This window comes from Biomphalaria glabrata, chromosome 5 (assembly GCF_947242115.1).
Source record: "Biomphalaria glabrata chromosome 5, xgBioGlab47.1, whole genome shotgun sequence".
NCBI classification, from domain to species: domain Eukaryota; kingdom Metazoa; phylum Mollusca; class Gastropoda; family Planorbidae; genus Biomphalaria; species Biomphalaria glabrata.
In genome coordinates, this window is record NC_074715.1 from 22856681 (window position 1) to 22872258 (window position 15578).

The 15578-nt window shown below is 30.3% G+C and overlaps 1 protein-coding gene across 2 annotated transcripts in view; it reads left to right on the forward strand.

Moving 5' to 3' along the window:
- Nucleotides 1–1111: 1111 nt before the first annotated feature.
- LOC106060107 (importin-13-like) overlaps nucleotides 1112–15578 on the forward strand; it is a 35856-nt gene continuing 21389 nt past the window's right edge. Inside the window, exons 1-14 of one of the 2 annotated variants that reach the window (XM_013217892.2) lie at nucleotides 1112–1196; nucleotides 3900–3966; nucleotides 4464–4583; nucleotides 4948–5006; nucleotides 5124–5232; nucleotides 5768–5866; nucleotides 6035–6088; nucleotides 7514–7586; nucleotides 8695–8825; nucleotides 8935–9020; nucleotides 9786–9870; nucleotides 10866–10994; nucleotides 11078–11158; nucleotides 13852–13990. In XM_013217892.2, coding sequence (XP_013073346.2) covers nucleotides 3937–3966; nucleotides 4464–4583; nucleotides 4948–5006; nucleotides 5124–5232; nucleotides 5768–5866; nucleotides 6035–6088; nucleotides 7514–7586; nucleotides 8695–8825; nucleotides 8935–9020; nucleotides 9786–9870; nucleotides 10866–10994; nucleotides 11078–11158; nucleotides 13852–13990 — 1195 coding nt within the window. In that variant the 5' untranslated portion in view covers nucleotides 1112–1196; nucleotides 3900–3936. Of the gene's footprint in view, nucleotides 1289–3899; nucleotides 3967–4463; nucleotides 4584–4947; nucleotides 5007–5123; nucleotides 5233–5767; nucleotides 5867–6034; nucleotides 6089–7513; nucleotides 7587–8694; nucleotides 8826–8934; nucleotides 9021–9785; nucleotides 9871–10865; nucleotides 10995–11077; nucleotides 11159–13851; nucleotides 13991–15578 lie in introns of both variants that reach the window. The other variant, XM_013217891.2, reaches the window with a different exon arrangement.

The following is a 15578-nucleotide window of genomic DNA, read 5'->3' on the forward strand; positions in this document are numbered from 1 at the left end:
TATAAAGGCAATGCCTCGTTCCATATGCTAGGACAAATTTGTACAAATGCTTCTTCTTCCCTAGTGCTATTAGAGCATGGAATGGGTTGCCTGAGCCAGCCAGGAAGATAAGATCTAGATTGTGTAGAGAATATAGGTCGTTCGCTAAAAAAAATTAATGTAACGTAATAGTCTATAAAATCTTCTATTGATATAAGTAGGCTACTTGAATACAGGGCCGGCCTTACATAATTGGAGGCCCTAGATGAAGTGAATTTGGTGGCTTTAAATTAAATAGGAAAATAAAAATAAACAGTGATAAAATAAAATATTTTATTTAAAACCTAGTGTACTCCAACAGCAACTTTGTTCATAAGTTTCGCTATTTCTTCTGTAAAAAAAATCGTTCAGAGTTCTGTTTGAGGCCCCAACCATTTTGATTTGACCAAGGCCGGCCGTGCATTAAATAGGCCTATCTTATTAGTGGTTAGCACGTCGACCTTTCATGGTGGAGGCTCGAGCACCTTATTGTAATTTTTAATAGCTTTTGAAAAGGCGGAACTAAAACCTTCTCCCATATATATATATATGAAAGTTTCGCTAATCGAAAATGACCTGCTAACTTTTGTTAATATATCGCCATATTACAAGGTCTTCGGGGCTAGCAAAGACCTTAATTCAGGCAACAGTCTCAGGAGAAAGAAGAAGATGCAGACAGAGAGCGATGGGAAAACAACATAAAAGAATATGAACGGGCCTGCCATCGAAGGAGGTTCGATACAAGCCAAAAGAAAGAGAGGAATGGAGAAAGATGGTTGACAAATCTTGTGTAGTGACCCAAAGATCCAACAGACCAAGGGCAAGGGATAGGTGAAGGTGATTATTGTTAGTCTAGATTCTAGATCTATTATTGGTATACGATCTATTAAACATGACTTATTCAATATTTTTTTTTTTTTGCAATTTCATTCAATAAATGCTTTTTTAAGTACTTAAACTCGTTTGTTTGTTTTTGTTTTACCAAAATGTTATTGAATAGGTCTGTACTACTTCTAAGCCATACTAGGTCTATAAGATATATAGATTCTATAGTTGACAACGCTAAGAAAATCGGGATAGTTAGTAATCCTATTTTAGACTGCGACGTTTAATTTTGGAATGCTTTAAAATGGCGTCAAAGTGACTGAATGAATTTTCATAAACATAAGACATAAACGGTATATTTTATAGATCTAGTCTAGATATAGAGAGCTCTAAGACAAGACCTAGAGTCTAGAGTAGATCTATATGGTTCACACATTGACCTCTAGTGAGTGGATCTAGATTTTACCACTAATGATCAGTACTTAGATATCTATATAAGTATATAAACTATAGTATCATTCTAAGAATAAGTTAGAATTAGAACTATCAATCTGAATCATCTATTTAGTCTAAGTCTATAATACTATATAGATCTAGATTAATATTACTATTCTATCAAATAATCTAATTCTAATCTACTTAAAATAATCTAGTCTAGCAATCTTAATCTTAATAGAAAGTCTAGCTTGCTTTTAATACTTTTATTTTACAATTATAATAAAAAATTATAAATCTACTTAAACTTAAACTACTTTACTTTTACTAAAAGTTGCGAAAGTAAAACTAAAAGACTAATTAAGAGAAAGAGTACTAAGATTGTAAGAATAAAGTTTATAAAGTCACTGAAGTGACTAGATCTACTAAGTTAACTAAGACGACTAAGTACTAAGTAACTGACTAAGTTTACTTTTAACTTTACTTACTAGAAAATTATTATATCAGCTATTCTAGACAATCTAGAGTAGATTAGAGCTTTCTAGAGTCTCTAGACCAGTGATGCCCACAGTACGCCCCGCGGGCCAGATGTGGTTCCATCTGGCCCGCCGAAACATTGGCACAAAAGTTGATAATCCTCCCCCTTTAAAATAGTTGTAAATGTATTTTTACCTTCGTTAGGGCCCTCACTTTTTCTGTGATGGATTGATACATGACCTTTAACGAGTGGGCGATTATGAGTTTATGAAATGGAATTCTGATTGTAGAATCTACCAGGAAAAGGGAATGGATCTTTTTTTTGTGGAACATGATAATAAGCCAACATATTTGTTTTGTAAAGAAAGTCTGGCTGTTTCAAACAAAAAAAAACAAACATGTATAGCGACATTATAAAACAAATATGAAGGCCTTCTTGGTTTGAACCGCATCTAAAAGATTGGTTAAACTACGCCTAGAGATTGGAGGACTAATGAGAATATTTACCGAAAAGAGACATGAAAATAAGTTGGTAATAAAGTTAGCTAAAATGTTGCTTACATTTTAAGTAGAGAAATGAAACCATTTTAAGATGCGTAAAAATGATAGACTTTAACTATCCCATTAATTAATGTAAGTACTAATCCAATAGTTTCAAATAGTTTCAGGTGAATTTTGTTTTCTTTTTTTGTACCTTTTTTGTTGATGTGGCCCGCGACACGTGTTTCGAAAGTTAAAATGGCCCGCAGGTCGAATTAGGTTGCGCATCACTGCTCTAGACTATCTTATAAATCTAATAATTATTATAATATATATAGATCTACTAGTAATCATCTAGACATCTAGATCTAAATGATAAAAATCTAAAACTAGACCTAAGACTACTAATAGTAATTATAGTACTAACAGTCTTGAGTCTAAAGTGACTAAAGTCTATAACTCTTAACTTAACTAGACTAACTCTAATTATCTATCTTTAATCTTATCAAAATTCAAATCATTATATTAGAGAAACAATCTTTCTTTTTCACGTCATGTAAATTATGAGTGAGTCTGGTGTGAATGATTAATGTACATAATTTAGTTTTTTTTATAGAGATCTAGTTATATAGATATATAGTTATTTATAATGTTTTGTTTGGTGACCGAAGTTTGGTATAATGCACAAATTGTTAAAGATTGTTATTATTATTTATAATTATTATTATTATATACCCTATAGTCAGTATAGTCATAGTAATAGTAACATAGTCCTATAGATCTATATCTAGTATAAAACAAAGTCATTAGCAAGTTTATCATTATTAACTAGCGATCTATGTCGTCTATGAGTATGATTATTATTTTTATTAGATTATAATAAAATCTAGATGATAGTATATCTAATTAGAAACATGGAATCAGGTTTCTATATAAAATTAAATATAGATCTACATATAAAAAAAAAATATTTTAAAATTATTGGTTGTTGTGCTGGCCACATGACACTCTGTTGGTTAACTGTTGGCTAAAGAAACAGATGACCTTAACAATGTTTGCCCTCTAGTATAGATTACAAGGTCTGAAGAGAACTTTACTTTACTTTATTTTAAATCTATAATATCATAGATCTAAATCTTAGACTTATTTACATATAAACTTCAAAAGAAGAAGATAATTCTAAGACCATTTCCTACTACAAGTATTATTCATTTCATGTGTCAATCATACTTATAAATCTAGATCTATCATAGTAATACTAGTCTATAGTAATACTTAGATCTAGATGTAGTAATAGACGTAGAATGTCAAGATAGTTTAGCTAGATCTTACTGCCTATCACCCTGTGTCTCTGGAATCTGAAGGAAGGTTTTTGCAAGCCTTGAGGACCTAGTGAGGCTTGTGATATGGCCATCAAGTTTTAATTTGCGTTTTTTTACAGTGGTCAGAAGATCTAGGTGGTATTAAAAGATTGGACAGTGTTTTCTATTCACATAGAGTCTGAACAAATAATTGTACTAAGAACATCTAATATCTTGTTCACTTTGATTCAATAGAAAGGCCTCACTTTTTTTTTTCTGCTGACCTTGAATCCATAAGTTGTGTAAAAAAAAAAACAACAATTTTAAACTGCTCAATTTCTCAATGTTTTATTTTTTGTTCAGGTTTAATTAAAAACAAAACTTTCTGAAGACACTTAAAATGGATTATTCTGCTGATAATGTAGAACAGGTAAGTATTGTTACGACATGATTAGAATTTAGTTATTTGTTTTGGGAATATGGAAAAAGTTTTACTTAGCGACGATACAGTAAAGTTTGTTAAAAAGTAAGAACACTCTAGGATTTGATAGAGACAAGATGCTTTTCCTATCACAGCAAGAATAAGAAGTAGTTTACGGACATAGTTGACATCGGACGATTCCCTTCTTGATCATTAAACATATTTGTTGACCAACATCAGCATCAACTACATGTCTTGATTGTTTCGACCTTTTGACGGTGTTCCTGATTTAGTTGAAGGTTACCTCCTGTTTATTTCATTGTTTGCATTCAACACAGCGGAAGAGCCTTAACAGTATTCATGAGATTTTGATAGTGGTTAAATGTATCTTGTTTTTATAAAGTAGTTTTCTAGCATTAGGCCCTCCACTTTTTTTTTATGATTTACAAACTATTATTCATTGTACTAATCATCATTTGACCATTGCTTTCCTTGAATCAATTCAGGCGGTCAAACAGTTCTATTTGAACCCAAGCTTACAGAGTGAAGTTCACTTTTGGTTGACTGGTGCCCAGATATCGCCTGATGCATGGTCTTTTTGTTGGGACTTGATGTCTCCAAACAAGGTCAGATAGAGAGTTCAAACTAATTTTCTTTATTACTGATGATTTGGATCATATTTGATTTTTTTTTATGATGCTTTTAGTTTTTTAAATTTTTAGTGCAAGTTTAGTATTTTTTAAAATATTAAATATAGAGTTCATCCAATGTTTAAACTTGAAAATATCAAACTACCAAATTTGTATGTGTTTGTGTATATCGGTAGAGGCATACTTTAAAATAAATTAATTTTTAGTTGTTGAAAACTACATTGTTCCTAAACCTTCATTGCTATTTAGTTACAACTAAACTACCAGTTCATGTTGTTATTTGTTGTTGTTGATGTTTTTCAACCAGATTTTCAACTTTTCTAAAAATTTTATTTCAAAGGGTATTGAAGTACAATATTATGGAGCCAGTTGTTTGCATGTTAAAGTTGTCAGATTCTGGTAAACTATCAAGCATTTGTTCTTAACTTACTTAGTCATAGTAGTGATTATATTTAGTGGTTTTTATGGCTTTATTTTTGAAGGTTCATTTTTTTTTTTTTGGTGGTGACCTTTCAGGCATGAAATTCCCCCTGAGCAGTATGAGTCACTAAAGTCAAAACTTCTTCAGATGATAGTGCAATTTGCATCAGGTCCAAAGATTATTCTGACCAGGTTATGTGTAGGGGTGAGTATTGAAATAAATACAACTACTTGAACTGGCCTATTTGTATTTTGATCCTATCATCAAGAATGCTAACCAAAAATCAATTGTAGAAAGAATCAGATTAAATTGTACTTTCTCGCTAACAAATGCATATAAAAGAATAATATTTATTTGAATGATAAAGCTTTAACTTAAACAATAAGTACTATCCAATCTTTTAATACAATTCTCCAAACTATTGAATACTTTCAAAGCAAAGACAAAGTAGTTATTTAAAGTTTAATAATTAATACTTCAATAAAAAAAACTTAAATAAACAACATTCTTTATTATAAGAAATATATCAGCATTGAATATAAATGGTTACCTGAATAGGCTAGCATGAAATTCAGTCTGTTAGCAGAATGCCAAGATAACACATGGATAGACCTTGGATGTTTCCATCTATTTTTTTTATTTCTGACAAGTCTCTAAATTATAAGATATGAAAAAAAAATGATTACAATACCCATTTATTATGTAAATATTGTATTGACCTTTATATTTTTTCTTGTAGTTGTCTGCTTTAGTCTTGCAGCTATTACCAGACAAATGGCCTGATGCTATCCAGAATCTAATCTCAACATTCCAACAAGAAGGATTTGCTGCTTTACCTGTAATTATAACTTTGTTGTTATTGAAGTTATTAGGAGCTATAGCAATTTTAATGTATTCAATGTGACTGTTAGTGCTTATGTCTAATGTTATACTGTAAACATGCTTAGATAGTGAAGATTAACCATTTACTGTAAATGTTATGAGAAACAAATCATGTTGTTTTCAGACAGTTACAAGGTGCCAGATATTACTTGAAGTACTTACAGTCTTACCAGAAGAGGTCAGTATAATACTATTATGTTTCTTTATAGGCTTTTGTACAGAAATTTTTTTTGTAGTTTTATTGATATTAGATGTCAGCAGTGATTTATGTATAGACTTTATTTATAACATGGTGAATGGACATTTTTTTCAACACTGTTACTAAATCTAATAATTTTTTAGCTTTAAAGATATCTGAAAACTAACTCTTCACATTTATGATCACTTTCAAAAAGTTGATTTTTTTTATCTGTTGGGAATTATTTCTTGGAACTATAAAGTTTGAGTACTATAAATTTCTCTTCATTTAAACAGCTTAGGGTGCTTAAGTAGTTCTAAGCAAGTAGTTTCCAAAGAAAACATTTTTCCTTTATTAAAAGACATTTTAGGCTGGCACTTCTATCCTAAAATTATTCTGTAATAACTTAAGAAGGTAATGTACAAGCTTGCACCACAGATTGATTAAACTGGAGATCATTGGATAAGGCAGTTCCTTAAATTCAACAAGATGTATTTTCTAAACTGCTGTCTTTTCATATCCAGTGCCCAAGTCATTTGTTTACAAAACTCTCTTTCTTATAAAGTTTTGTGTCCTAAGTTTTTGTGCTGAAAATTAGAAAGGTAGTCAACAATATTGTGATATAAGGTGGGGGTAGCTTATGGTTTATTCTTTGCCAGGTACATATCTCTCTAAAGAGTAGTTACAGTGATTCATCGAGAAGTAGACTTTAACCTAGGCAAACTGTGTGTATTCATTCTCCTCTTTATCTAAGCCCCTTTCAGGAATACTATACTATGCAGGTCAGCAAAGTCCTTCCAACAAATATCCCTTTACTCATTCTCTTAGGTCACACACAAAACTCTTTAAAATATAGAGGCAATGTTTTTTGTTTTTTTTTAAGTTAACACACACACACACAAAATTCACTATGTATGTCTTCTCAGCATAATTTCTTGGACCAATCATGAGAGTATTAAGCCTGTTTTAGTCTTTTTTTTTAATGTTCAATTTTTCAAAGTCACTGCAGTTTTATTAAAATATGTGCACATTCTATTATTATCTAATTATTTTACTAATTTGTAGTCAACCTTTTAAAATTAAATTATAATCAGTTTACTAAGCTTATTTTAGACCATACAATAGACAATCACTAAACATACAAAAAGTTTTATAGCTATAGTCTTAGCAGTCATATTAATGAGTTTGTTATCACAAAGACTTCACTTGATGAATAGACATGTACAAGAACTGTAGTACAAATCTTGAGGTGCTTTTGTTAGCACAGTATTCTATTGTATTCTATTGTGCTTATTCTAAAATATTTAGTTTTGACATTGTATATATTTTTATTAGTAGCTTGGTTTTAGACTTTTTACTTCTCAGTTGTTGTTTTTTAAATATATTTCTGCTTTTTTCCCCTATCCCTTTTTTTTTCCTGTTTAGTTTTTCAGTACCAATCTTTCTCAGCAAAGGAGGATTGTTTTGAGGCAAGAACTAACCAAAGGGCTTGATCATGGTAAATTTTATCACTCTTTGGAAAACAGTTGTAAAACAGAAGAGATTGAACTATTTAGATCTTGCAGTTGTAAACATTTAATGTTCTTGCTCAATTGATAAGCCTTTCCAAGAAATCTTTTTTTGAGTTCAAGAACATTTTCTAATTATTAAGAAAATGAAATTCAAGATGTAAAATAATTTTAAATACCTAATATGTAAATATTTGCTGACATTAGCCATTTCATTTACCCCACTAAAAACAACAACATTCGTTTCAAGTAATTGCTTCATATTTGGTGCATGAAGTTATAGATAAGGAGGAGATAAACAACCAGTTATTATTCAACTGCAACTAGTGATTAAATATTTATTTAAAATAGTAGTATACTTTGGGGTTTTATTTTGGAGTTGTAAATGTGTATGTTAGTCTAAACTAATTTAGTTGATTGTGAACTAGCGCCTATAAATTACAGCTCTTCCTTCAAGAAATATTTTTTCATGTTGACCTTGTTGTCCATGTACTTAAAGTCTACCAAGTCTGGGGTGGCTAAATTTGTGTTTCCCGTGCACGAATTTATGTTTCACTCCTAATTCAAAATGTGCCACACAACTTGTACCCCTGTTCAGCCCTTTAAAGTATGGTAGTTTAGACATGTTTGACATATGTAGCATTTGTAGAGGAAGGGATGTCTCAAACACATGAAGAAAAACATTACTTACGTTATTGTAATTTCTAAATTTGCATTTATAATTTTAATTAATGTACTGCAAATAATGTATTAACTCTGTTAGAAGTTTTAGATACAAAATTATTTCACAAACAGGCAAGATAAGATTTTTTACTTTGCTTTGCATTAACCCAATTTTTTAAATATTAGAAGCTTAATTCAGACTGTTACTAATCTGCAAACACATATTCCTATTACTTTATTTAAGTCTATCAATGTCAACTATCAAAACATTTTTAGAATTTGATTGATTATATACAACTGACGTGTTCTATTAAAGTACATTTAGGGTGATCACTATAACTGATGGTTTCTAATTGGTTACAAATGAAATATGTTTTAATTATTGCTATTAGCCATCAGTTTCATTTCAAATTCTCCATCGATTGAACTCCTCAGTAATTCCATTACTACAGTCTCTTCTCACTGATGAGAGCCCTTTAGAAGTTTATCAGAGTGCTCTTAAGGCATTTTCTCGCTGGGTTGACTTTGGATTGGCAATAGACAGAGCTGAGCCTATCATTCATCAGGTAACTTTATCCCATGTTTGCCATTAGCCAAAAAAAAAAAAATATAGAGGACTAGAAAATCATGAATATCAAACTTGTTGTCAATAATGTTATAAATCTTTGTTTTTAGGTTTTCACATCCATGCGCAATCCACATTTATTTGATATCGCATGTGACACTTTAGTCAGTGTATTCTCACACCCTGAAGCTTATAAGTAAGTGAAAGTTGAAACATATGTTGTTTTTTAATAATTTATCAAGAGATTGTTAATATTAGGAGGGAATTCAATTGTATTCTAAAGTTAAAAAGTGGCTAAATTACTTGTGACACTAATTGTAAATAGATGGAATGTATGTGAAATGTCTGGGGATTGAGACTTGTAACATTAATGTAGTTGCTTGTCTAACATGTTTACCTAATGGACATATTTGGCTTTTCTTCTCATTCTCTAGTTCCATCATAAGAATTGGTAACAATTTTACTGAAATAAATACTGAAATGCAACTGACATGATTTAAAAATAAAATGAAATGTAAAGATAATTTAATTTAATACAAACATGTCATCCCCTGAAATATTTCACTCTTCCTTAATTTAATCTTTGGATGTTGCTGTATAATCATCATGAATGATTAATGAAGTATAATTTTTTTCTGGATTAAATTGATAAGTTCAGGGTAAAAATGTTTTTGTATTTAGATTTATAAGGGATTTTTAAAATGTTTATAACTTCCTTGCCAATACTCCTTAATCCATATTTAAAGTCACATATATTTTTTGTACCTTTGTAAATTTATCATTAAATTTGTTGAAGCTCAATTTTTTTGTCTGTAACTGTTTGATGCCATGAATGTGCTTTCAGTCTCTGAACATTAGTTTCCCCTTTATTTTGGTTGTGTATAAAAATAAACATATTTTTTCTTTATCATTTGTTACTTTACGACCGTATCTGTAATTTTTTTTTTGATTTTGATTTTAGATATCCTGTAACAATCCAGAGAATCCTATCAGAAATTTTAGCCTTGCATGACTTATTGTCTGGTGCCATACAAGATGAAGATAAGGTTTGTTTTACTTGAAGTGAATGACTTCATATTGTTTCTTGTAACCATAATTGGAGAAACAACATTAAGAAGTTTTTGTTGTTCTCAAGAGTACAAATGTATTTGTTAAGAACAAGGCAAGTCAGCATTTACTTTTACAACCATTTCTTTTTACTCTTTTTAAACTTTGTCTTCAAGAATTTATGACCTGATAAAGAATTAAAGAACATTGAAGTTGGCAACCTATCTTATTTTTGTTAAAGATACAATTTGTATGCAAAATAACTTTACATTCTAGAGTCAGACATGCTGAATTCATTTTGTTTGGAGTTCTATATCGTGAAAATTTTAGCAATTTAGGCTCTAGAAAGGTATACAAAACTCATGCTTTGATCTGTGACAATGTCTATGGTAGGTAGGGAGGTAGAAATTCTACAACCCCAATAAATACTAATGTAAAACACTAGTCCACATGTTGAAGTACCTCATTCTGAAGTAACACTAACCTTAAAAAAAAAGTACACTTGCACCTGAGTCACTCTTTCCTATAAAAGGAGAAAGGTCTCTACAGTGAATAGGCTGTATTTTGACCCTGACTGAAGCATGTTCCTTCCTTAGGACATTAGAAAACAATATTTAGGGTTAGTCAGAAAAGTCTAGCCACTAAAAAGTTTAATCATTGTGTTGGTTAGATTTGTTTGTTCTAAAAGTTGTAACACTAAAAAAAAATCATTTTTATTTTAGTAGCTATATTCTTAATGTTAAATTCAAAGCAATTTGTATAAGCTTGGTTTAAAAAATTTTTTTTTTTTATTGAGTACCTTAAGAACAAATACTGTCTGAAAATATTTCAAACTATGAGCATAACAAGAGCTACATAGAAGAAAGAAACTTAGTTGTTAGCAACCATTTATATGTGCAATACTTTGTAACCACTAAATCTGTGGTGTTTCTTATGGGTAAAATGCTTGAACTTTTTAAAGCAGCATGTTTTGTATTGCTTTTGTTTTATTCAGGAAACATCTGAAGGGATCTGCCGTGTTATTGTTGCTCTGTCAGAAAACCATACAAAGTTAATTGTTGAATCAGTTCTGGGACCAGAAGATGTTAAATTAAATACAACATCTTTACTGCATATGATTTTGGTATGTGTAATGGTACTGTACTTGTTAGGGGAATTTCCTTCATAACTCTCAGTAATTGTTAAAATGTTTCTTTTACACTAAAGGCCTGCTCAGGATTACCTGGACATTTTCCTGTTGATGAATGTTGCAGTGACCACACATTTACATTTTGGTATTTACTCCAGGTGAGTTTTTTTTTGTTGAATAGAATTAAATGTTTTGTGGAGCATAAACATACCAGATTGATTTAGATAAACTTACTTATTCAAGAGAGAAAGCATGATCAATAGAATAATGTTACAGTATATCAACATTTTTTTTAACACCTTTATGTCTCAACATTTTATTTTGTACATAACAGTTATAAAAATTGTTTCTGACAAATTTTACTGCTAAAAAAATATAAATATATAATTTGTTTTTTAGTGAAATCATGTTTTTTTTTTTGTGTTTGAAACCTTTTCATATTAAAAAAAACAACATATCACATATAAAATATTTGTTAAGAAGCAAATTACAAACTAAATTATATAATTATTTTAAAATAGTGATGGGAACTACACTAATTTTAAAAAGCTAAACTAAAACTAAGTTTCAACCAAAATAAAGTAGTTCAAATAAAGGTTATCATGAATTTCATAATTTAGTTAAACTTAGCTAAGAAAAATTAATTAAACTAAACAAACTTTTCATAACTTTTTTTTTTGGGTGGGGGGATCTAGACTTAACTGATCATTTGCCTAAGTACAGTTCACTCTAATTCTTTTGACATTGTAGAAATATTTCTCCATAATAAAATCAGTAATAAGAAAGATGTTTCTTAAATTACATAAATGTTATTGCACCCACACACACACAATAAAAAAAGAGATGTCTAACTAAATATGTGTATTTTACCTTTGAATTAAAACCTTTATAAAAGAAGGATACTTTAATTTTTTAAAAAGTATATTCACTTATTATATAACCGAAAATTTTACTTATACCGGTAAAGTTTAAAATCTCATTAAATAAAATAGATTTAGGATTTCACATTGAGATGTAGTAACCAGAGAATATATAGAAACAAAATTGTTTTATTAAACATTTGACCTGTGTAACTATTTTAGTGAAAATACAGGCTTGACTAACCAAGCCAATGTGTTATTTTCTTGTTTGACCACTCAACATACAACTAACACTTTTGCATAACCATTAAATGCGTTAGGAAAATAATGCGGATTAGTCTTGTCATTGTAGACTGCACACAACAGTACACCAGGCCTACATGTGTACGTCTATCTGACCAGGTTGTTAAAATCAGTCGGACACACAGCCTACTTACTTATGGCAGGGAGAGTATGTAACTATTTTAGTGTAAAGATAGATCTACGTACATGCTTGACTAACCATGCCAGTGTGTTATTTTCTTGTCTGACCACTCAACATTGAGCAAACACTATTGCATAACATGCAATAAAAAAAAACACAGGGTGGTCTTGTAGTATCATCGACCACACATGTTCAGTACACTAGGTCTACATGTGGAAGTCTATCTGACCAAGTTGTTTAAATCACTTGGACACAGTCTATTTACTTTATGAGAAGGGAGGGTGTGGATTAAGATGTTTTTCTAGAGTTAGTTATCCTGATGCTTTTAGATCATATATAGGCCTACTATAGCTTTAGACCTAGATATCTATAAAAGACTAGAATCTGTTATACGCTTCAGCTTTATTTAAGTTTAAGATATAAAAAGGGTGTACTTGATGTTCCTGCAGTAAATAAATTATTGTTTGCCACACATGAATTGATTAAAATCACAAAATATTGACCTAACATGCTTACCAGATTCCCACTATATATATATATAAATAAAAATTAAACACCACCATGTGACTCAGAAAACATTTGAAGCAACCCCATTCATAATATTGCACAGAAGCTTTTGGCAAAAATGTTTAACAACATTTTGTAATACTGCTACTTTCAAGTGCAGATATTGACTCCCATATCTTCTACTAGCATCTTACTTTAACATCTTCAAATGTAGATTCACAAAATAGTTGTTAGCTGCATCATTTTTTTGATAATCAAAGTTGTTGATATCAATTGACCAGAAAACAGAGATGTGTGTTTCAACCGCTACCACATGTTGAAAAGTTGTACAAATTTTGATTAAACTTTATAGTTTGTAACTAAACAAAATTAATTTAACTACGATTTTAACTAAACTATTTTTTTCTAGTTAAACTTTGGCCTTAATTAAGTTTCTAACTTTTTAGTTAATTTTTTCTTTTTTAGTTAACTTTTGCCCATCACTAGTTAAAAAAATATATATTACTCTTTATTTTATTAAGAGATTAAAATGTAAAAAAAAAAGAAAATTATTTTTACATTTATAAAAGCTACATCATATCTTTTTGTTTAAAAAATTCCCCAAAACATCAATGATTTGATATTTTTAAATACAAAAGAAATGTATTGTGAAAGCTCTTACTATGTTAATTATTTTTTGAAAATTTAAGCATTTTACAAAGTGTTATTAGATTTAAATTATTTATCCATGTTTAAAATTGTATCAAGATGTTTGCAAGCTAATCTTTTCTATTTTTATCCTCCTATTCTTTCTTAATAGAAAAATACAATATACTTTTAACATTTTTGAATCAATTTCTGGGGGAGCTCTGGCTTCATAACCCATGACTGTTTTTTTTTCTTCCATTTGGGAAACTGAAACATATATTTTACTTTGGTATCAACCTATTTACATATTTAAATGTGTTTGTTTCTCTTACTTTTTATTTAAAATTTCTAACTTACTATTGAATTTTTATTTTGTACTTAATTTTTTTTAGAATTTATTTTCAACTTTTTACATCATTTTCTTTTGTTCCAGGATGAACTCGGTATGATATCAGAAGAAGACTTCTCTCCATTGATGGAAGTCTTTAAGCCTATATTTTTTTCACTGATAGATGTTTTGTTAGTAAAAGCTAGACATCCACCAGAAGCAGATTATTCTTCATGGAGTTTAGGTTAGTACATTATTAAAGTACTTATTAAAGTAATGATAGGGATGGCACTGAAAATGAGGGGGAAATAGTATTTTTGCTTTTTATTTTTACTAAAATGTATCTATTATGTTTTGTTATTTGTCTAAGTAATAATACAAAAATATTTATACAACTTTTTTTATTCTGGTGTATTAGTTAGGGTTTATTAAAAATTGTTTTAAGAAATAAATAAATAAGAATTAAAATTGTATGTAGATAGTCATACACATTTTTTAAACAAAATTGATAAGACAGTGGGTTCTGTAATTTTATAGTGGTACATATGCCCAAGTCACACTGTGTTTGTCCCTCTCTTTGTGTGCGTGTAGAATGTAGAATGGCAACTGGTCCTGTGGTATGGACATCTGACTCTCATGATGGTCCTGTGTTTAAATACTGTCTGCTTTTATCCCCTTCTATTCTGCAATTCTAGCGGGCATGATCATCTTTAGATCTGAAGAAATTTATAAAATAAAACATAAAACAATATCACGCATGGTTTGCGCTTGCTGTATTCAGACTGGCAACAAGCAGTGTCTTGTGCACTGGATGTGAGTTATAGCAGGCAATCATGCTTTAAATGTGAGGCATGGTTGCTGATTAGTAAAGCACTTGGCTTCTAAACCGTAGGGTCCCGGTTTCAAATCGTGGTGAAGACAGGGATATTTAATTTTGGGATTTTTAGGGCACCTCATATGGGTACATGACCTTAATCAGGGAAAAGTAAAGGCGGTTGGTAATTGTGCTTGCCTTATGACATGCTCATTAACCGTGGGCCACTGAAACAGATGATCTTTAGATCCATAGATCACAATGTCTGAAACAGAGCGTTACTTATGCTTTAAATACACATTTTGTATGGAGGAAAAGACAGATTGTGGTTATTGATAGTTTGTAGCTCAAAGTTCCTGATATCCACACATGACATTTTTCTATGACTTTTTGTTAACCCATATTAGCAGTTACTACTATAATAGACCACTAATGACATTAATTTGTCAAAGAATATAGCACTGTTTTAATTAGGGGTGCACTGGATAGTCGCTCCGGCTTCTGCCGAATATCCGGCATTTTTTACTATCCGGTGCTATTCGGTTCCGGTCGGATATCACTACCGGATAGTAAAAAGTACACCTATTTAATATGCATAAAGTGGACCTTGTTCCAGTAATGTCTGTTGTAGAATGTATAAATGTTTATATTAAAACAAAATAATGTGCTTAAAAATAGAGCCATTATGAATATGCACCAAACATTGTTTATTATAAAGACAAGGCGTGTTAATAACTTAATATAAATAGAAATGAAACATAACATCATAAATGCGCTTTACATACAGAGCAGCAATGGCTGGCACTTTTTTCAATTTGTCTTGACCTTTGAGTAGGTTAGTTTACATGTTAAAATGCTACATTCCTTGACTATGTCATGCTGACCAGAAGTCTGTCTAGCTGTGCAGGTATATCTCCAGAGGTAGAGATGAACAACTCCCACACCTTTTATTTGTTTAGTCCATCACATTGAGTTTTTTTTTATAGGCAGATGTCCACAAGTTAAATACGATGGACGT